General features: G+C 48.4%; 1 protein-coding gene across 2 annotated transcripts in view; it reads right to left on the bottom strand.

Moving 5' to 3' along the window:
• Positions 1-4,282: 4,282 nt before the first annotated feature.
• Taok3 (TAO kinase 3) overlaps positions 4,283-21,451 on the bottom strand; it is a 165,469-nt gene continuing 148,300 nt past the window's right edge. Inside the window, exons 19-22 of one of the 2 annotated variants that reach the window (XM_031337622.1) lie at positions 15,991-16,230; positions 13,923-14,135; positions 7,745-7,927; positions 4,283-5,886 (exon numbers count right to left, since the gene is read on the bottom strand). In XM_031337622.1, the coding sequence (XP_031193482.1) occupies positions 5,725-5,886; positions 7,745-7,927; positions 13,923-14,135; positions 15,991-16,230 (798 nt within the window). In that variant the 3' untranslated portion in view covers positions 4,283-5,724. The remainder of the gene's footprint in view (positions 5,887-7,744; positions 7,928-13,922; positions 14,136-15,990; positions 16,231-21,451) is intronic. The other variant, XM_031337623.1, reaches the window with a different exon arrangement.

Here is a 21,451-nt window from a genome sequence, read left to right as displayed (position 1 = left end):
CATATTCTTCTCTTTCTTTTTTTTTTATGATCATAACAGTTGGAATCCTGGGATGTGCTTGTCACTGTGAGCTCATGCAGAAGGGAACACATGCCATGTCACACCTCTGGAATTCCTGAATTTTCCTCCAATAAATGGAGGCCATATCTCAAAAGCAGGGCTAATATATATTTTTTAAATTAACTAATTTGTATACATTCTAAATGCTGCTCCCTCTTCTGGTCCCCCTCACAGAGTTCCTCCCCCCCAGGGCTAGTATCTTGTCAATGTTTAGACCCAACTGCACATGGTTGAAGCCTGTCTTGACATCGGTGCAAAGTCAGGCAGCCTCAGAGGAGATTGGAAATCCCTGAGTGATTTACAGATCCACAGGGCTCAGGAATCTTTTGTAATGTGACTGCCACAAGCCTCTTGGCTCCTGCTTATACTCAGCTCCTGTGCTGCAAGGCTGCCTCCTGGCTCCTTGAACCTGCCAGGCAACTTGGAGACCTGGCCCTTCACATACACTGTCAGTTTTTGGAAGCTCTCTCTGCCAATGCTCTGATGACCCTCACAGTACTGTCTGAGAAGGCTAGGTGAAATTCCCATGGCTCTATGGCTCTGTGGCCATGTTTCCACTGCCATTTAAAGATGTGGACACTTATAGACCTGCCTGCCTGTCTGTCTATCTGCCTGTCTGTCTGTATTTTTTCTTTCTTTTCATTTTTCCTTTTATTCCTTTCTTTGACAGTATGTTATGTCTCCCAAGCTAGCCTCAGACTCAAACCTCTGACTGACTGCCCCAGTCCCACCTCTTGGTGCTGGGATTACAGCTGTGCACCACAGGACCAGGTTTATGTGGTGCTGGGAATGGAGCTCAGCTCTGTGTATGGTCATCCTGTCACCTGACTGACACCCCCAATCCCTGTAAAAACCTGTAAAAATCTGGTAAAACCCATATTTCTGGCTTTTAAAGAGAGTATTTAAAAATATGTCTCTGTGTGTGTGTGTCTGTGTGGAGGTTGTGCATGTAAGTGCAGTGCCTGTAGAGGCCAACAGAGGGCACTGTTCCTCTGGAACTGGAGTTACAGGCAGTTGTTAACCAGTATCACAGTATGTGTGTGTATGTGTGTATACATACATACATACATACATACATACATACATATATATGCATGTATATATCTGTATACATATAACATGTTTAAAGGATAGTGGCCTCCGTGAAGTCAAGAACTGGGAATGTGCTGGGTGGAGGTGTGGCTCAGTGGTAGGAGTGCTTTTGGACTGTGTATTAGGCATGGAACTTCCCCCCAGCACTACAGGAAACCAAACTGCCTAAGAAACAACAAGAAACTGAAGTCCCCAGCTGGGGAGGATACCCCATGCATAATGAAGTCTTCTGGATGGTTCCGGAGTGCCGCTTAGGTTTAGGGACTTTGTTATTTATTTATTTATTTATTTATTTATTTATTTATTTTTTTTTTTCCTCTTTGCTTTGAGATGGAGTCTAACTGTGGAAGCCAGGCTGGCTACAGGTCAGACCAGCCTCTGACTGACTTCTGTATTCATAGGACTTTCTATCAGTCATTCATCATAATCACTAATCCCGGGGTTTCTTCCAGCCCTGGGATCATCTCCATTTGACTGCTAAGATTCCCCTGTCTGAGGCACATTGATACACTTCAGATAGGCATATGGCAGGCACTCAGTAAATAGCCTCAATATTTACAGATCAAAGATCACCAGTGATCTTAGCTATATGCCTGACCAACATGTGTTTAAAAAACATTTATTTTGTGTGTGCATATGTGTATGCACACGCTATGGTGCATGTATGGAGAGGCTAGAGGACACTTTGCAGGAGTAGGTTTTGTCTTTCATCATGTGGGTTCTGGGGTTTGAACTCAGATTATCTGTCTTGGCAGCAAGCACCGTTACCCACTGGGCTATCTTGCTAGTCCATAAACCTGTTTTTATAATCATTTTTAAACTCAGGGGTAGTTATTATATGCTGGAAGGGAGAATGCTGACTGTGTTGTTCTCTGCTTATTTTTGTGGTGCTGGGGGTGGAACCCAGAGCCATGCTCCTGCCCTCACAGACGTTTCTGCTGCCTCTCTAGGCCATTCCTGTTCCCTTCTCACACGAGTACACAAAGGTAAGGGAGACTGTCTGTGCCAGGTGTTTGGTGCAGGACACATATTCCATCTGCCCGGCAGCTAGCTCCCTCTCGGACCCCTCACAGAGAGGGTCAAGGAGAAGATTATATAAATGGCATCTATTACCTTATGGGCTTAAAGATTCTTTTTTTTTTTTTTTTTTTTTTTTGCTTTTTTCGAGACAGGGTTTCTCTGTATAGCTCTGGCTGTCCTGGAACTCACTCTGTAGACCAGGCTGGCCTCAAACTCAGAAATCCACCGGCCTCTGCCTCCCAAGTGCTGGGACTAAAGGTGTGCGCCACCACCGCCCGGCAAGATTCTTTTTTCTTTTTTCACAAGCCAGATGGACATTTGTCACTATAGAGAGAAATGGATGGGGAGACCAGAAGGGCATTTAACTCAGATGGTTGTGAGTTCTGACATCAGATAGGTCTCGAACAAGAGCCCACGTTACCACCAACCACTGCCCGAACATCTCATTGGTCAGGATGCATGGGTAGCATGCTGTATGTAGCATGGGAAGCAGAAGCCCGTGCGTGGCATATGCTATTTGTTCTCTAAGAAATTATTAGATTTGCTTGTCTTTACTGTGACAAAAACTTGGGATCGTCAAAGGAAGAGGAAGAAGGGTCCTTTGGCCTGACCCCGTGGCTCTGTGCCTTGGCAGTAGAGAGCATCACAGTGGAACCATGTGGCAGCCAGAAAGCAAAGAGAAGAGTCTTGAGATCCTCTCTAAGACTACACCCACAAAACCCAAAATTCCTTCCACTAGGCCCTTTGTGAACAAAGGTTCCAGCCACCTCCTCACAGGACCACACTCTGGGGACCTGGGCTTCAGCACACTGGCTATAGAGGCACTCCCATCTAAGCTGTGCCCATCACCTATCTTTTTGGTCTTCTCTAACCCGCCCCATCCCCCTTTGAGACAGGGTTTTTCTAATGTAGCTCTGGCTGTCCTGGAACTCACTCTGTAGACCAGGCTAGCTTCGAACTCACGGAGATCTCTACTACTCCAGCTGTGGGGTGAAAGGCTCGTGCCATCATGCCTAGCCAACATTACTTTCAATGTGCTGACCAAAGACACTAAGGGGCTCAGTGGCCTGGGAGGTTGGGTGGCTGTTATCATAGGCCCTATGGAGGAGTTAACCCATGGCAATAACTACTTGTAATCTTATACTAGTCGGATTTAGTATGTCATTAGTTTGTCACAATGAGACCGACAGGTTATGTTTGTATTTGTTAACTCACCCATCCATAGGATCCAAGGATGGTCCTCAGGTCTGCATTCAAAGAACAGTGATGGGGGTTCAGGCTGGCTCAGTGGCAGAGTGCTTACTTAGCACAGGAGCCTGAACTTAGTCTCCAACACTGCAGAACAGAGAACTGTATGTGCTCTCAGTCTGGCTAAGCAAGTGTAAGCAGGCCAGCTCTCAGGTCAGTAGGAAACATAAAACAGGGCTGGGTGTGATGGGCACATGCCTTTAATCCCAGCCCTTCGGGAGGTGGAGGTGGGTTGGAGGCACAAGGATCTCTGTGAGTTGGAGGCTAGCTTGGTCTACATTGTGAGTTCTAGGAAAACAAAACAAAACCCAGGGTAGAGAAGAAAGGAGAGAGAAAAGGAAGAAAAGAGACAATAATGACAAGAAAGCAAGGTCCGATTTTCAATATGCTCGGCTGGTAGAGCTAGGGTTATAGGTGTGAGATTATCCTGACCCCAAAACCATATCCCAGAAGTGCAATTTTTACTATATAGTTACTCCAGTTAAAGGAACCAGGGGTGGGGGGATGGAGGCTGGGCTACCGTGGGACAGTTTCCAGTAGGAGTGCTTTCATGCTTCCTTCACGGCTTGCTTTTCTTCGTGGGGTCCAGTCCTCTTGCCTGAGACCACGGGAGGCTCTGCACAGTGTGTGTGTGGCTCCTGCTTCTATGGCTAGGGGCAGCCAGGCTGGACCGGCCTCTCTGAGCTTGTCAAACAGCGCTCCTCCGTCTCATCCAGGAGAAGAAACTGGCAGGTTGGCTTTACTGCCAGCATTCTTCAGGGAGCAGCAGCAGCTGAGGCCCTGCAGCACAGTTCCAGGAGGGCCCTCAGAGTCATCCCCAGGGCACCTGGAAGGGAAATCCTGCTACAAGAACACAGCCAGGCCATGTGACGAACACTTTTATTTACAAATATAATTAAAAGCCCTGACAGTTAATCATGCTCTTCCTCGGAACCTGAAAAATGTTTTCTTTTTTAAGTTTTTTTTTTTTTAAGTGCATGCAAAAGGAGTGAAGCCTTTTTCTCTTCATCATTTTTTATTGTAAGAAAATACACAGTTTGAAAGGATGAATAATGCAATATTTATGACCACAGATAGGGGGTGTGGGGAGGGGAAGGAGAAATAAACAGAGATGATTGGACAGAGAAGACACTGAACTCCAGAGACTGAAGTGGGAGGTGGGTGTGGAGGCGGGGAGGAATAGGAGGAGGAAGTAAAAAAATTTTGATCAGAGAAACAGTTAAAATACAATATGAAAATAAGCAATTCCTCTCCTTAGATTCCCTCTATACACAAAATACATGATTTGCCAAAGCCCAATTTTGTGCTACTGGGATTCTGTGAGCTCCTTAAGTGTACTCGCACCATCTGCAACAGCAGAGGATGCTGGGATACAGTAGACCAGGCTGACAGCAAGGCAAACTCTTGCCGGCAGGTTCTTAAAAACCACAAGATCTCTTCACCCCACCCACCCACCCCAGCCCCAAAATAGTAATAATATGTTACCACTTCGTATGTACATCACAATTAGTTCCTGTAAAATGTATCAAATTTTCAATCTTTAATAAAACTTTGTTTTTTTAATTCCTGATGAATAAATACCAAAAAAATAAAATAAAATAAAGTTATGCAGCAGCTGGTTAAGGTGTAAGGCTGCGGATTTTGTGTCTCTCTCCCCCTTGGCATGTATTTCTTTATTAGGTTTCTTTAGGTATTTGCTTGTTTTCTCATTTTTTGCTTTACTTTCACTGGTTGGTGACAATGAGGGATTGCTCAAAGCAACATCCATCTGTGTTCCATCGCCGTTTGTTGGTTGACAGACCCTAAAACCACCTCCGAGGTCTTCAGCAGAGCATCCGGAACCGCGTTGGCACCGCGATGTGGGTGGTGACGGCAGGGGCGGCCGGGTCTCGGCCAGCACTGAAAGTTGACACGGGGGGGAGGAAAGGGCCCCTGATGGAGTAAGAATCAACAGGCACTAGTGCGACACGGTGTCAGGGAGAGAGAGAAAGAGAGAGAGAGAGAGAGAGAGAGAGAGAGGCAGGAGGGGTAGAGAGAGAGGGAGAGGGAGGATGGCAGGCAGGGAGGAGAGAGGGGTAGAGAAAGGGAGGTAGAGAGAGGGAGGGAGAGAGGGGAGGGGAAGGAGGGAGATGAGGGGGGAGGAGAGAGAGAGAGAGAGAGAGAGAGAGAGAGAGAGAGAGAAAGAGAGAGAGAGAGTGAAGTGAGAGCAGCGCCCGTTAAGATGGGGAATGTAGTTTCGCAGGGTCTGAATTTTTTTGTTTTCTTTTTTTCATTTTTTTTTGTAAATGGCAAAAAAATTTAATCTCATCTATAGTCCTCCTTAGGAAAATCTAATGTCACCAAATTCCCAAACCCCATTCTGAGGCTCTCCATGTCAAAAGTCTCGGTCTCTCGCTCTTGTCTTTCCAGGAGAATCTTGATCCTCTCACTGCGTTCCTTCTGCAGGGCAGCCAGCTCCTCTTCAATCTGCCCAAGCACACAAGTGGGTCTCAGTGCCAATACCTGTCCCACAGCCATGAGGGATTCCCCTCCCTCTACCCCCTCTACACGCACATATACACACACGCACATACAACATACATATACACACACACGCACACACGCATGCACACACATGCACAGGAGTGGGGAATAGCCTAGACTTGAAAGGGAAGTCCAGTAATAACATGTTTTGGATTTGATTCGCTGTGTCTCAGACTTGCTAGGAGTGGAAGAGGGGTGTGGGTGGGCTTTGGGGGTGGAGGCAGCCATGCTACCTGAGCCTGGGCTGATCTAAGCCAGTGTCTTCCCTCACTAGGAGGCAAGTGAAGATGAGCCCAGGGAGCTTGAGGACAATGAGACCTGTGTGATTTTTGTAACTTGGCTGGGGAGGGCCGGAGCCTACAGCATCCTCAGGAAGTTGATTCTGGATCAGTAGCAGGGACAGTGGGCTGCTATGCTGCTCTGGGAGAAAAAGTGAGCTAACAGGTTAAGTGGGGAGAGGTCACCAATGTGAGATGCTGCAGCTGTGTGTGTGTGTGTGTGTGTGTGTGTGCACGCGCGCATGTGCGCGTGTGTGCACGAGTGTGTGGAGCTCCAAGGGCCACGCTGCTATCCTCTTCAGTCCGTCTTTGCCTTGTGTTCGGAGACAGGATGTTTCTGAACTTGGATCTTGGGTTTCAGCTAGGCTGGCCGTCTGCTGGAAGTGACTCCATTCCCTGTGCTTAGGGCTACAGGGGGTGCTGCTGTCCACCCCATGTCCAGCTCTGTTTAGCTTTCGTGTGGGGACTAGAGATCTGAAATGAGGTCCTCATGCACTCACAGAAAGTGCTGCACTTGCTGAGCCATCTCCCTGGCCCCGAGATGCTTTGTGTGTACACATATGTGCATGTGTGCTCATGTTCATGTTCATGTTCATGTTCATGTTCATGTTCATGTGGAAGCCAGAAGACCATGTCTGCTGCAGTCCTTGCTCCAGGACCTCTCATTGGCTGAGCAGGCTAGGCTGGCCGGCCAGTGAGCCCCAAGGAGCTGTCTACCTCTGCCCCTGCCACCCCCATGCTGGGATCCCGAGTGTGCAACACCACAGATCTGGCTTTTAATGTTTTTAATGTGGATGTTTGGGGTAGTGCCCAGGTCTTCATGTTTGCACAGCAAGCACCCCCCCCCATACGGGGGCCATCTTCTCAGCCCCAGCTTTGAGATGCTTATGCACAGTTTCCGAGTGAGAGTCCTAGAAACTGTCTGCAGCAAGGCATGAGGCAAGTGGGGCCACACTTGCTATGTGTGCGACGTCAGCTACCTTTGTTTTCACGCTTGTTTTAAGGAGATTTTTATTTAGTTATTTACGTCTGTGTTTAGATATGTGCATATGAGTACAGTGTCTGTGGTGGCCGGAGGAGGGCATCGAATGCCCTGAAGCTGGAGCTACAGGTGGCTGTGAGCTGTCTGATATGGGTGCTAGGAACTGAACCCTGGCCCTCTGCAAGAGCAGCAAGTGCTCTTAACCTCTGAACCTCACTTTACTGCTTCATTAAAGAGTTCTAGTGGTAATTTCTTTTGCTGAAAAAAAAATGGACTTTTTTAGGCTTCTGGGCAGCCATGCTGGCATCCCATAGTTCTTTTGTAAGTGATGTCATTCAGCTGGCTAAGATGGCAGGCTTCCTAAGCCGAACCTCAGTCACTTGAATAACCTTCATGAGTCATTGTGTATGGGTCAGGGACAATGCCTGGCTCTATTGGGTGCTAGGGGTTGACAGTCTGACCCTGGTCACTTGGACTCCATTTAAAACTGTGACCCTCCCACATCCCAGCCCTACTGCATGGGTCCCAGGAAACTTCCTACCTTCTGTTCAAGATGCGCTCTGCGCAGGGACACCCTCTGCTCTAGCTTCTGTAGCTCGCGCTCGTGCTGGGCCTCCGTTTGCATCTTGATTTTGCTCTGGTAGGCATTGAGCAGCTCCATCTCCTGCTGGAGCTGTAGTCTCAAGGCCTGGCACTCTGCCTCTTGCGCCTCGTCTAGCCGTAACTGTGGGTACAGAAGACACACACTCTGTGTATAAGGCAGTCCACACGCACTACTCTGGGGGCGACTGGGAATGGTCTCCTTGCTAGGATAGAAGGAAGACGGACAGTGCAATTTGGATTAGAGCCAGTGGAGTCTGCCTGGTCAGCACAGGATCCTAAGAACACATTTCCTTTGGTGCTGGGCCAGGGATCCTGAGAAGGCTGCCCACCCTAGTGGCTAGGCCTGTGCACTCTGGAGGTGACCTGGTGAGCCTGAAGCTGGGGCTCAGCTACTCCAGGATAGCATCTCTCTCTCTCTCTCTCTCTCTCCCTCCTTCCCTCCTTCCTTCCTTCCTTTTCTTTCTTCCCCCAAGAAAACAATAATTCCCTTAAGATTGGTGTGAGTTTTAAATGGAAGAGACCATGTAGGATCCCAGGTCTAAGCCCCCACATGTAACACAGTATCCAACAAACAGCAGATGTTACATTGTTTTGGTTTTGGCAAGACTGTGTCCATATTTCAAGACCTTTAACTCTAAAATCATGAGACCATTTAGACATTTAGCTTAGTGCTACAGAAGTGAATCCAACAATCATAAGGTATCAACCAGGCCAGTGTAGCTGTCATGACAAAACAGCTTATGTTGGCCATGGCCATGGCTGCACATGGCATCTTCCTCGATGCCAATCCAGAACCCAAGGGGTTCAAAACGTTACCTTTGAGAGCAGCTGATAATCTCAGGGGACGTTATTTTGCTTTTAAGCAATGGGATCCAGGTTATAGATGCAGCTTGACCTAGCTCTCTTTGCTTCCTGGACTGTGTACTTGAGCTTTACATTTGGTCCAAGATACCCAGATCTTGTGTGGACATGGGCCAGGGCCACCTGCTGGAACGTGAAGACCAGAACCCAAACATGTTTCCATTACCAGAGCACAGGTTAGGTCCTCTATCCTAGGCTTGTATGTGGCCGTCCCTTTCTCTGCCCCTTCCTAGCCAGGCCATTTTCAGTATCAGTTTCAGCTGACATAGGTCTTCAACAAGAGACTATGTGTCCTGCAGCTGAAGTGACTTTGGAATTTTAAAGCTACTTGTAGAGTGTCATCTCTAGTCCTGTGGGAAGTACAGCATGGAGTTAGGGGAAAGTGTTTCCTGAGTCCTAGCTTATGCAGGGATTATATGTTAGGATCCACTAGAAAGGACAGGGCAGTTTCTTCCCATTTTCCATCAGGGGACACAGGCAGGGTGGCTGTATACACAGTCTGCAGCTGGATTAGCTCACAGATGACCTTGAAATATGGCTCCCAGTGAGGATTGCTATGGGTTTCCTCTTGACCTGAAAGGCTGTTTACCAGGAAAGCAAAACAACAGCCCAGCCTTTCTCTGCTCTTAGGCATTAGCTGTCATGAGCCCTGCAGGAGCAGCTGAGAGTTTAGACCTCCAATGGGCAGTTCAGATCCTTGAAGCATATCCGCTTCCTCTGAGATACAGTTACATGCAGGCCACGCTGGAGCTAAACCTGCAATGCACTCAAGGATGATTCTGAATTACTCATCCTTGTATGTCTACTGCCTAAGGACAGGTGTGCACCACCATGCAGGGATTACAGGTATGTACTGCCATGTAGGAATCATAGGTTTGTACAGCCATGCAGGGGTTGCTGGTATGAATCTCCATGCTGGGATCACAGGTGTGAATCTCCATGCTGGGATTCTAGCATTGCTGGTAACAAAACTGAGGACTTCCTGCATGCTGGACAAGCCCTCGGCCATCCCAACCTGCAGCTTCTTTTGTTTCTGGCATCCAGATATCCTCAAAATCCTCTCTCTGACCACACAAATCCAGGTACTAGAAACCATAGGAGTTCCAGATTTTGGAATTTTTCTTCTACACAGTCACACATACAAACGCACTGTAAGGTTTGTAATAATGTGGGTGAATATTATGCTCGTGCCCTAGAGTGGCTTAAACAGAAGAAAAGGATGCAAGGGGGTGTGTGTGCAGTGTAACTCAGCTCACAACCTCCTCCCAATGCAAGCTCAAATACTGTTTCTACTACTCAACAGTGATTTGCCCTTCCCTGGAATACTAGAAACTGGAGTACTACTGCGCCTAGGCATCTAGCCCATGTGTCTATTCCTCAACCCCTCGCATACATCATTTCTGACTGCCTCTGCAGAGGTGAGCTGGCTAGTGTGACCAGACACATTGTAGTCCACACAGCTTCTTACATTTATAATCTGTCCACTTATAGAAAAACTCTTAAATGTCAACTCTTGAGTTCATGTAAATGGTCATCCTTCAGTGAGCCTACAGTTTGTACGGGTAAACAAAGGAATTCACAGCAGGTACTTAAAGGGTTACACTAGACTCATAGCCCGAGGCCAGTGATGGACAGCTGTGACAGTCATATTCAGGCTCACCTTCTTCCTGTCCCAGAAGAGAGGGTGCCGCTCTCCTCTTAGCCCACATTCCTTAGCCTGTGTCTGCCATCTTATGTGTTCACTAGATCCTTGCTGCAGAGCTCAGCAATGCCACAGGTGCCATGACTACAACCAAGGGGACAGAAGCCAGGCTAGGGTGTGGCTGGGTTGGTACAGTGCTTATGGGGCATGAATGAAGCCCTGGTCCCATCTCAGCCCTGAATAAACAGGGCACGGTAATGAACACTTGTATCTCAGTGCTTGGGAGGTGAGGAGGCAGGAGGATCAGAAGTCATTCTTGGCCAGATAGTGAATTCCAGGCCAGCCCGGATATTAGAGTCTGTGTCTCAAAACAAACCAAAACCAAGACAGGAATACGACCAGGTACTGTCCCCCATTACCTTGAGTTTACCTCTGACTCATTCTGATCTGACCCATCCTCCATGTACACTACCACGTTCAGGTCTCTGATCAACTTGGTGAGATGCCCTGGTACGACCTCACCTCCTGGCATGGCTTGCCACCACTGAGCCTCTCCTTTCTTGCAATTCCTTGCCTGTAGCTTTGATTTCCAAGACACTGCCTACCCCTCCCATGTTTCTCTCCCCACCCTGCTTCTTTCCCAAGGACACCCCGTGAGATAGCTTCACCCAGGGCTGTCTCCCAGACCCTGGAGCTCAACATGACCACTACAAACTCACCCTTCCTGTTTCCACTCTCCGGGCCTGTGGTCCCGATGACTTTAATACACTGTCATTGTCACAGTATCTACCGTTAAGCTCAGCTCAGAGACTTGGATCCTTCCTCACCATCTTTGGCCCTGTCACCCAGCAGGCTCCCTAAACTCTCAAATATGGCCACACCTCCTCCCTTCATCCCAGCATGGCCTCTCTAGCTTAGCCACTATCCCCTTGTGGCCAACCAAGAGCACACCACACTGCTCTTTCATAGCATTCTCTGCATGTCTCGGAGGGATGGTCTCCAAACAGCAACACGCTGCTAGGTCCCCTCTGCTTTATTGACAGTGTACTGTGCTCAGGCGAAAGCCTGTATAGCTCACCGTGACCTGGCCCTCCTGTTTTATTTCCAAGCAAGACCCTCCCTAGCTTTTCACATTCCAGACAGAAGCGATGCCTGCAGTTCTTCAGATGAGCAACTGTTTCCCCACTCTTGCTCCAGAGGCTTCTTAGCCTAAATAGCTGTGGTGGTGAGGCTGTTCCTGTCACTCCAGACCAGGCTAGCCCTTCTGGATTCATGGCTGCCTCCTGTCCTTGCTCCATCCCATGTGCAGCAGCCCCCTGTGATATTGCATCCTCCATTATCCCAGGAGGAGCAGGTTGGGGAAGAAGGGGACATCTTATTTATCATGGTATCTGGCATGCCTGAGGCACGCTGGAGACACTCAGACATTTGCAAGATGGATGGATGGATGAATGAATGAAGGCAAAAATAAGTGCAGTAACAGCCATCCTCAGCTCAAGAGCTTGTCTGAGCCCTTTCCTATTGGCAGAAGCCTTCTTTAACTGTCCCCTCTGCTTGCTACAGGTCTGTCCAGTTGCTAAGTGTCTGTCTGTCTGCCTCTGCTGATGAGGATGGGAAATGGAGTCCCATGTGCAGTTTCTTCTTGTTTTATGGGCACTCTTTATGCTTGAGACAGGGTGTCATGTAGCCCAGGCTGGCCTTGAACTTACTATGTGGCTGAGGATGACCTTGAACTTCTGATCCTCATGCTCCACCTTCCAAGCAGGTGCCACCATGCTGGTTTATGTAGTGTGGAGGGTCAAACTTCATGCATGCTAGGCAAGCACACTGGGCTGCAGCCTCAGCCCTTTGAAGTGTAAGGACATCTAGTCCCAGCTATGTACAGCACTGGCTAAAGCCACTGTCCAAAGTAAGGAGGTCACCAAGGTTTGCTGCTCTCATGGCTCCTGCACATTTGAACCCTCCCACAGGAACTGTTGCCCTGGCACTTGTGACCTGCTCTCTCTGCTCCCCTCCTGATCTTTGGATGCTCATCCTCTTTGATCTTCGTCTACTTAGCCTTCAAACATGGATGGCTCCTAGAGCCTGTTCCCAGCCCTCTTCTCAAACCTATCTCCTGTCCCTTCTCAAACCTTCCTCCTGTCCCTGGTAGCTCTCACTCACTCTTAAGTTATAGCTGCCCCAACAAGACAAACACATGGGACCTTTTGTTTTGAATCCTGGTGTCCCTACTGACATGAGATTTCAGTATCTGTACCTCTTCACACAGACACTCACAGGGCTCAGATGCCATAGCCACCTTATTCAAGGTGCCTGTACTGGGCGTCCAAACTCCTCAGTTCCCTCTGCTGCCTCTACTAAGTGGCCCTCAAATCCTACCCACTCTCACCACATCCATGTGCCTGCCTACCACCTCCCTCTTGTGATGTGTTGGAACCCAGGACTCACGTTAACTACACACCAGACACCTGAGCCTTCTCATTATGGAATACCAACTCACCTTCTGTGAGGGCTCTGACCCCTCACCCCCATGTTACTTCCTGGCTTTGGCCACTGCTTAGCTGGTCATTTGTTCTCAGACCATTCAGTGCCTCTGCATTTTTGTAGACTATAATCTCAGGTGGGACTAATGCTTCTGTTTAGTAAACCACTGGCCGCCAGGGCTGGTAGCTGTGCGGTGACACCATTCAGTTACTCGACAGACCCCTTCCCTAACCTACTAACATCCTTGGTATCCTAGGATGCCTAGGACACAGTGGAAAACCAGGAGGGCTAGTCTGGGAATTAGATAGGAGGGGTGCATGGGCTTCCAGTCCCCCTTTCTTCTTCCTTCCCGTCCCTTCTTCCACCCTCTCCTCCCTTTTTCGCTCCTCCTTCCGTGCTTCCCCTTTTCAGTGTTGGGGGTCCTCCTTCAGGTGGTCTACTGATGAACTCCACCCCCAGCCTTTGCTTTGCCTCAGTCTTCTGAGTACTGGGATCTCAGGTGTAGGCCACGACTCCCAGCCCCAATCCTCCTCCTTGGACTCTGGGCTCACCCTCCCACTGAGCCCTGGATACACTGACTTCCCAGTTTCCCTGACACAGCATGAGAGACTGTGTCTAGCTCCACTGTCTCTGGGCCAGCACAGGGCTGCATGTAGAGGCTTGGCCAGAGTTTATTGAACAAATATGTCTGTCTGTCTGCCTGCCTGTCTCTGTCTGTCTGTCCTTCTGTCTTTCTCTGTCCTCTCACATGGCCATGCCTGAGATTGGTTGGATGGTGGTCGGTAACCTCTGATGAGGAATCGTACGTGCACACGCGCACACACACACACATACACACATACACACTCGAGGTATCCATCCCATCTCCCCTTCGCCGAGTGCTCCCCCTCCCCCACTCCCGCTGGAATGGCACTGCTCCTTCAGCTCCGAGTGAAAAGATGTGTTCCTGTGAGTATCCGCACGGGCTGTGCTCGGCGTCTTCACCTTCCTCTGTTCTTCGGGCAGGAAGAGAAGCCAGCAATACATCCTAAAGCAATATATCCCCGAGGTGCGTGGGAATGGAGGCTGGGTCTTGGGTTTTCTTGCTCTCCCCTCGCTTGCACGGCCAGCAGCAAACCTACCCACTTACCGCTTGAGAGGCCATCATCTCGTTTATACTCTGTTCATACTGCTCGGCCAGGATGGCCAGCTTCCTCGTCTGCTCGTCCTTCAGCGTCTTTAGGATTGCTTTGTGCTCATTCTTTGGAGTGACTTCCAACTGGTGATTTTTGAGGGCTTTGTACTGTTTGGTCTGTACTTTGCAAGTGTCCTGAAACTGTTTTTTAATTTGCATTTCCATGGCCTGGCAGATTTAAAAAAAAAAAAAAGGATGACAAAGAGGACAAAGAGAAAGAGAGAACTGAGTCAGTAGGCATGAAGTCCCCTGGGTTGTACGACACAGTCAAACGCAGGACTTGCACTCGATAGCTGTCAATCCAGAGGGGACAGCAATGATGCAGGCTGCAGGTAACTCTACCAGCGCTCTGTCTTTTATGTGAAATGGATGGAGTGATTTCAAATTGACAAATCGCTTTAGGAAAAAGTGGATTCTAATGGCGAGTGACAACTTGTAAGCAGACTGTGGAACTCCATGCAGCTGTTAAAAGGTTGGCAATTATTCCCTGCTTTCCTCCAGGCTTTAGTGACCCTACTGTTTGCGGTTCCTTCCCTTTCTCTGGGCACATGTGCACAAAACCACATACGAGGTATCCCCTGTCCCACTGCCCTGGCTCACAGTGTCTCCCTGAGACATCAACAGAGAAGAGCATGGAACAGCACCTCCCGTCCAACCCCTGCCCACAGGCACTAAAATAGGGAGTGACTGTGCATCTTTGCCTCCCCTGAGTGTGCTTTCAGGAGGTAACATCACATTTGCACTCTGGCAAGTAGGAGGAGGGGTATGTGGAGGGCACAGGCCACTCAGCTGTCCCTGCCTTGAAGGGACATGTGCAGTGTGACTGAGGATGGCTTGCATCTGTGCCCGCACTGGCACTGGTCTGTCTTCCTAGTGCCTGAGGACACAGAACTTGCCACCCAGTGCGATGCAAGGATTACTTGGAGGCTGCGAGGGCCAAAGGGTCCCCCCATTTAACCCCCTGGAGCAGTCTGGAGAGCCAGTCCCGTGGCAGATGTCACATCTGCCATGAGTGAGCTACACAAGATCCTACTAACTCTGAAAGTGGCGCTGTAGCTGGTACAGTATCCTTGAACTTGGCTGTTCCCATTACAGTTCTCTCATTTACTGGGGCTAAGACCATGGACAGTTCATTGCCCACTTTCTCAGGGAGTGGTGTGTATATGAATGTGGAGGACAGGGCAGAGGTGGGCATGGTAGAGACACCATCTTTTTTATTTATTATTATTTATTTACTTTTTTTCTTTTCTTTTCTTTTTCTTTTTCTTTTTCTTTTTCTTTTTTGTGACACAGGGTTTTGCTGTGTATCTCTGGCTGGCAGTGGAACTCACTATGTAGACTAGGCTGGCCTTGAAACACACCTGTCTGCTTATATGTCTCCACCATGAGACCCAACTTAACTTTTTTTAAAAACTTAGTGGTTCTCAACCTTCCTGATGCTACGACTCTTTAACACAGTTCCTCATGTTGTGGTAACCCCCAACCACAAATTTATTTTCATCACTACTTCGTAACTGTAATTTTGCTACTGTTATGAACTGTTATGTAAATATCTGTGTTTTCTGAGAGTGAAGGAGTTGTTCAAGCATTTCTCAAGTTCTCCTTGCTTAACTTTTTTTTAGTTTTTATTTTATATACATAGGTGTTTTGCCTGCATGTATCTCTACCTGTGTACCTTGTGCCCTTGGAGGCCAGAAGAGGGCATAAGATTGCCTAGAACTGGAGTTATAGATAGTTGTGAGCTGCCATGTGGGTGCTGGGAATCAAACCCAGTTTCTCTGGAAGATGAGCCATCTGTCCATCCCACCTCAGTGGCCTTTAAAGAGGGTGGGTGACCAATGGCTCAGGTGGGCAAAATAAAAGGAGGGCTGAAAACCCTGCAGCTTAGTGGGGTTCAATGTGGCAGGAGCCCCGGACTCCACACCTAGAGAGTCTGATATTGTGTGTGGGGGCACTTGGCCCACCTGCCCGAGTGAAGATGTGTGCTGTGTGCAGGGTGCTTCGTGCGTCACTGTGCTCTCACCTTTAAGTTTTTCGGCTGTTGCCGAAGCTCCATGACATGCTTGCGGTGCAGCTCCCGCTCCCGCCTCTTATTGTACTCCAGCTGGTTCTCCAGCTCTGTCTGGTGCTGCAGCCGGATCAGATCCATGCGGAGCTTCTGCAGGGTGTGCAGCTGCCTGTACTCCAGCTCTCGGGTGGATTCATCATGCCGGATCAGCATGGCGTGCTCCATTTCCTTCTGGGTCCTCTTCTTATTTAGTTCCTGCATCCAGGAGCAAATGATGAATGGAGAGATGAGCAGAGGGCAAAGAAGGGACACATGGCATGGCTCGCAGTACAGGGAGGGTGGCTCTTAACTGGTGTTTGCAGCATGACTCAGTGAGATTAGAGGGGAAGTCCCTGCGGTTCTTCCGCCTATAATGAGGTTATCACTCACAAGGAGAAAACTTCTCCGCTCTCACAACTGCGTTATTTGGGAAATGGGATTAATCACACCTGGGTTTTCCTGCCTCACAGAGGGGCTGTGGGTCTTCAGTAATGTTGTGCTAGGCTTTGATGCGGTCAAGCTGGGGCGCCCAACCCGTTAAAGTTAGGTAAGGGCACACACCCTCAAATTTTGATAATTGTATGGGATGCCTAATTTCAATTTTAAAACCTTCTCCAGGTAACTCTGGATTGTGACCAGTGTCAAGAGCTAGATTAAAGACCTAGAATGTCTGCATTGCTTCGGCTCTGGGGAAATACCCATCTTCATACAGAACAGAAGTAGGCCAATCATCTATTTTTAAAGAGCAGTCTGGAGGACACCACCCCCTTCATCTGATCATTCCCTCCCTTCCTTTCCCTGCGGCACTGGGGACTGAACCCAGGACTTAGTGCATGCCAGGCAAGTGCTCTACCACTCAACTACATCTACAGGCCTCTCGTCAGTTCTGTTCATGCCCCGTTCAAGGCCGTCTGGTGCACCTCCCCCTCCACTTCCTTTCTTGGAGAACAGGGAAACCAGGTAGACAAAAGGTTACATAAGACATTTTTATCCACTGACCTGAGGCTATTTTCATCTCTCCAAATGGGATAGAGCCTTGGGCCCTGGGCTTGTTGGACCACTGAACTATATACTCCTAGCCCCCTGAGGATATTTCCTGAATGCACTAGTTGCTAAGATCTAAGGAATGAGCCCTGGATTCATGCCGATGTTTGCTAAGCTGTGGCTGCTGCCCTGGACATTCTAATGGTGAAGTAAGGTAGCCGCTTGTTGAAGCAGGTGCTGATCTCACAGCTGACTGGATTCAAAAGGTGGGTAGACGGCCTAAGCTGAGCACATCTATTTTCTCTCCTGGGAATCTGGGGCTGAGACTCAGGGCCAGTTGTTGCTGTGGTGGCTGGAGTGACAGCGCACACAGGAACTATGGGGTGGTCATCTGCTGATATGAGTGAGGCAATTTAGATAAAGCTAGACTTCAGAGGGGGGGGGAGAAGGGGAGACAGGGAAGGGAAGGAGGGGGAAGGGAGAGAGAGAAGGGAGAAAGGAGAGAGAGGGAGAGTGAGGAGGATTAGATAAAGCTAGACTTCAGAGGGAAGGGGAGAGGAGGAGAGGGAGAAGGGAAGGAGAGAGAGAAGAGAAGAGAAGGAGAGAGAGGGAAAGGGGGAGAAGGGGAAAGGAGGAAGGGAAGGGAATAGAGAGGGAAAAGAGGAAGAAAAGGAGAGAGGGAGGGAGAGAAGAAGAGAGGGGAAGGGGGAGAAGGGGAGGGGAAAGGGAAGGAGAGAGAGAAGGGAGAGAGTTGTAGAGGGAAAGGGAGAGAAGAGAGAGAGAGAAGGAAGGTAGGTGAGAGGGAGGGAGGGAGGAGAGAGGGAAAAAGGGAGAAGGGGAAGGGGAGGAGAGAGGAGGAAGAGGGAGAGGATGTAGCAAGTATTTTACATCCAAGTCTTGGCTGCTCTTCAGTCCATCTCTATGTCCAGCAATATTAAGTACTATTGAGTTTGGTTTGGTTTTATTTTCTTCCTGAGACAGAGTTTCAGGAAGTAGCCTAGGCTGGCCTGGGACTTGCATCATACACCAGGCTGGCCTCAAACTCACAGAGATCTGCCTGCTTCTGCCCCGAGTGCTGAGATTAAAGGCGTGGACAGCCTGTCAGCTGTACTGAGTGCTGTTGGCCCTGTATATCTACAGCAGCACTCCTGGTCTGGACTACAATAGCCCAAATACATCCCAGCTAACACGCAAACAGGACAGGCTTCCCAACGCAGGGAGTCCGGCTCTGTGCAAATGTGAAAGAGAAGAAGCAGGGCTGGGAGGAGGCTGCTCCAGAAAGGGTGTGCACTGTGGAGCCTTGGGAAAGGTTATTACTGACTTGGTCAGGAAAGGGAGGAAGGTCAAGGTCAGGAAGGAAGGCTGGAACTGGGCTTGGCAGGAGAACACATGGGTGCCCCACCTCTCTCTTGGCATCCGTGAGGGGAGGAGAGATATGAGGCATTCGCATTCACAGGAATGTCATAATGGGTAGTTGATCACCTGCTCTGTGAAAAGGGCCACTTTCCTGTGGTGCCACCCAAGGACCACTCACTGAGCTGTGAGAGAGAAGATTTAGTTGGGGCTGGAGACATGGCTCAGTGGTTAAAAGCACTACATACACAAACATAATAGGTAGTTGTAAGCATCTTACATACACTGGCCCTCTACCCATAGCTTCTGGCACCATCATGGAGTGTGTACACATGCTGGGGCCTCCTCTTCCAGCTTCCTAAGTTTTCTCTCCATTGTTTTATGCTTGTTCTTTCCAAGGACTACCAAATTTCTTTTTTTAAAGAGATTTTTGAATTTTTTATCTCTATGAGTACTTTGCCTGCATTGTATGCAAAATGCACTACACTAGTGCTAGAAGAGGCCAGAAGAGGTTGTCAGATCTCCTGGAATTGGGGTCAAAGATGGCTGTGAGCCACTATGTGGTTGCTGGAATTTGAACCCAGGTCCTTTGGAGGAGCAACCAGTGTTCATAAAGTCTGAGCCATGTCTCCAGCCCCAGCTGTCTTCTTTCATAGCTCAGTGAGTGGCCTCTGGGTGGCACCACAGGAAAGTAGCCCTCTGGATAGTGGGGACTTCAGGTCTGCCCCAACATACCCACTTCTCAATGAAAGGAATAATCATTTCATACAGCTCACCCAGTTCTAACTGCACCCCTGTAAGGTGCCAACCTCACAGAAAACATTTATTTATGTATTTATGTATTTATTTATTTATGGACAGTATGGCTGGCCTGGAACTCTCTATATAGATCAGGCTGGCCTCAAACTCACAGAGATTCACTTTCCACTTGCCTCTGCCACCCTGAGGGATCCCTGTACAGACTTTCATATGTAACTGTGAGGCACTGGGGAATTGAAGGTCTCAGATCACACACAACTTCTGTGAAGTCAAATGGAAGCTGACACGCTGGTTTGCAACATTTCTGTGAAAAGATGTCCAAGTGAAGTGTATGTTCCTGTATTCTATTTTTCCTGTCTGTTTTAGAATGTTTTGAACACTGATAATGCATTATAGGTTAGAGCCATGAATGTCTGTGGCTTGTATAAAATCACCAAAATGAGTCGACGCAGAGTTGATGGCATTGGTGACCCTGTCTTCCAATGCACTGGGGGAGGGAGAAGAGGAGGGGAAGGAGGCTTCGGAGAGGGAGGGAGAGAGGGAAGGGAGAAGGGAGGAGGAGAGGGAGAGGGAGGGAGAAGGGGAGGCCACCAGCTTCTTTTCTGCAAGCCTCTCCCACTAAGCTAAATCTCCACACCTTTTCAAGTGGTATTTTGAGACAGGGTCTTGATAAGTAGTTGCCCAGCCTGGCCTTCCAACTCATGATTCTCCTGCTTCAGCTTTCCAAGTGCTGTGATTACAGGTGTGGACTACCCATACCTGGCTTGGAATTCAAACTTCACAAGAGTGTTGAGCTGTATACTGAGTGATTTCTTAGTTCTGGTTCTTGGGTGGGGTTGAGAGTTCAGCCAGACCCTGGTGTTTCTTTCACACTTGCTTCGTGAGCTAAAAAGGATTCCCATCAGCTCAAGCAGGATAAAGGAAGTTAGGCTAGCTGGTGGAACTACAGAAGCCTAGGAGGATGGCGTGGTGGTATCTGTCTGTCTATTCATCTGCCTATCTGTTTAGATTTTTATTACTTTATGGGTGTACATATGTGGGTGCATGTGAAAGGCCGTTCTCTCCTTCCGCTCTGTGGTTTTTGGGGATCAAGCTCGGCTCGTCAGGCTTAGCAGCAAGCTCCTTCACCTCCTGAACTGTTTTGCTGGCCCTTTGTGATATGTATCTACAGCTTCGACCCAGAGGTTCCACTTCTGAGAAATATCTATGAGAATATGTGTGCGTGGAAAAGCTTACTGACTTCTCCACAGTGCTGGTGATGGAGCCGATGGCCTCACACATGCTAGGAGAGCTGTCTACCACTGAGCCACACACAGAGGTACTAAAGCCATCCAAAGATGTTCTCTGTAGTGATGCTGATGACAGTCACATTCCTGAGAGGAGCAGTGTTTAAGGACCTGTGACTGGGTGAATCCTGTGGGGTTGTGGAGAACAGGCCTGTGCTCCCCATGGTTCACAGTAAGTAATAGTTTGGGGAGATCAGGGATTTCTGCATTCCCTCACCCCAGCTTTCCTCTTGTGCTTTGAGAGAGGTCGCTTTCTTTGCTGGAATGAAGAGTGTCTGACACATTAAGACAGGCACGTTGCCCACTCAGGGTCACTCGCTTGGTTGAGTGCTGGGAACTGAACCTGGGTCAATTGTAAGAGCAGTAAATATCTTAACCATGGAGCCATCTCTTGATGAATATAGTTTTTTTTTTTTAAATCATGTTGTACAGTAGTTACTTTCTATACTTATATTGATTGTAACTGACCCATTTGCTACAAAATTTCCATAAATACATACTACTGGAATAACAGTAATTGTCAGATGAAAAAAATAACTTATTTCTAACCAGCTCTGGGCCTTTTTATTTTTATTTAAAATGTATATGTATACATGGTGTGTGTCTGTGTGTGTGTGTGTGTGTGTGTGTGTGTGAATGATCAAGCATGCCATGACGCGCATGTATGTGGAGGTCAGGCTTCTGCCTCTATCTTCCTTTTTGCTGTCTGAGTCATAGGAGCATTGGGATTCAGGCATTCATGCACTCAGTCCAGCTTTGCATGGGCTAGGGACCTGACCTAGGGTCCTTATGTGCTTACATGGCACATGCTTTATTCATGGCATCTTCCCCCATATTTCACTTCTGGTTTCTTACAGATTCAGAATATTCAGTGCTTAGTTATTTACTTCTCCTGGAGCTTCTGTTTCTAGCTAGACCTGAATGTCTTCCAATCTCAAATCAGAAAGGGACTTTGGCTCCCCTCCTCTTATCGGCTGCCAAGACTTCTTCTTGTTCCTGGTTTTTTTTTCTTTTCTTTTTCTTTTCTTTTCTTTTCTTTTTTTTTTCTTTTTTTT

This window comes from Mastomys coucha, unplaced genomic scaffold (genome assembly GCF_008632895.1).
Source record: "Mastomys coucha isolate ucsf_1 unplaced genomic scaffold, UCSF_Mcou_1 pScaffold22, whole genome shotgun sequence".
In the NCBI taxonomy this organism is placed as follows: domain Eukaryota; kingdom Metazoa; phylum Chordata; class Mammalia; order Rodentia; family Muridae; genus Mastomys; species Mastomys coucha.
The sequence above is the reverse complement of the archived record's forward strand: the minus strand, read 5'-3'. Positions and strand labels throughout refer to the sequence as shown.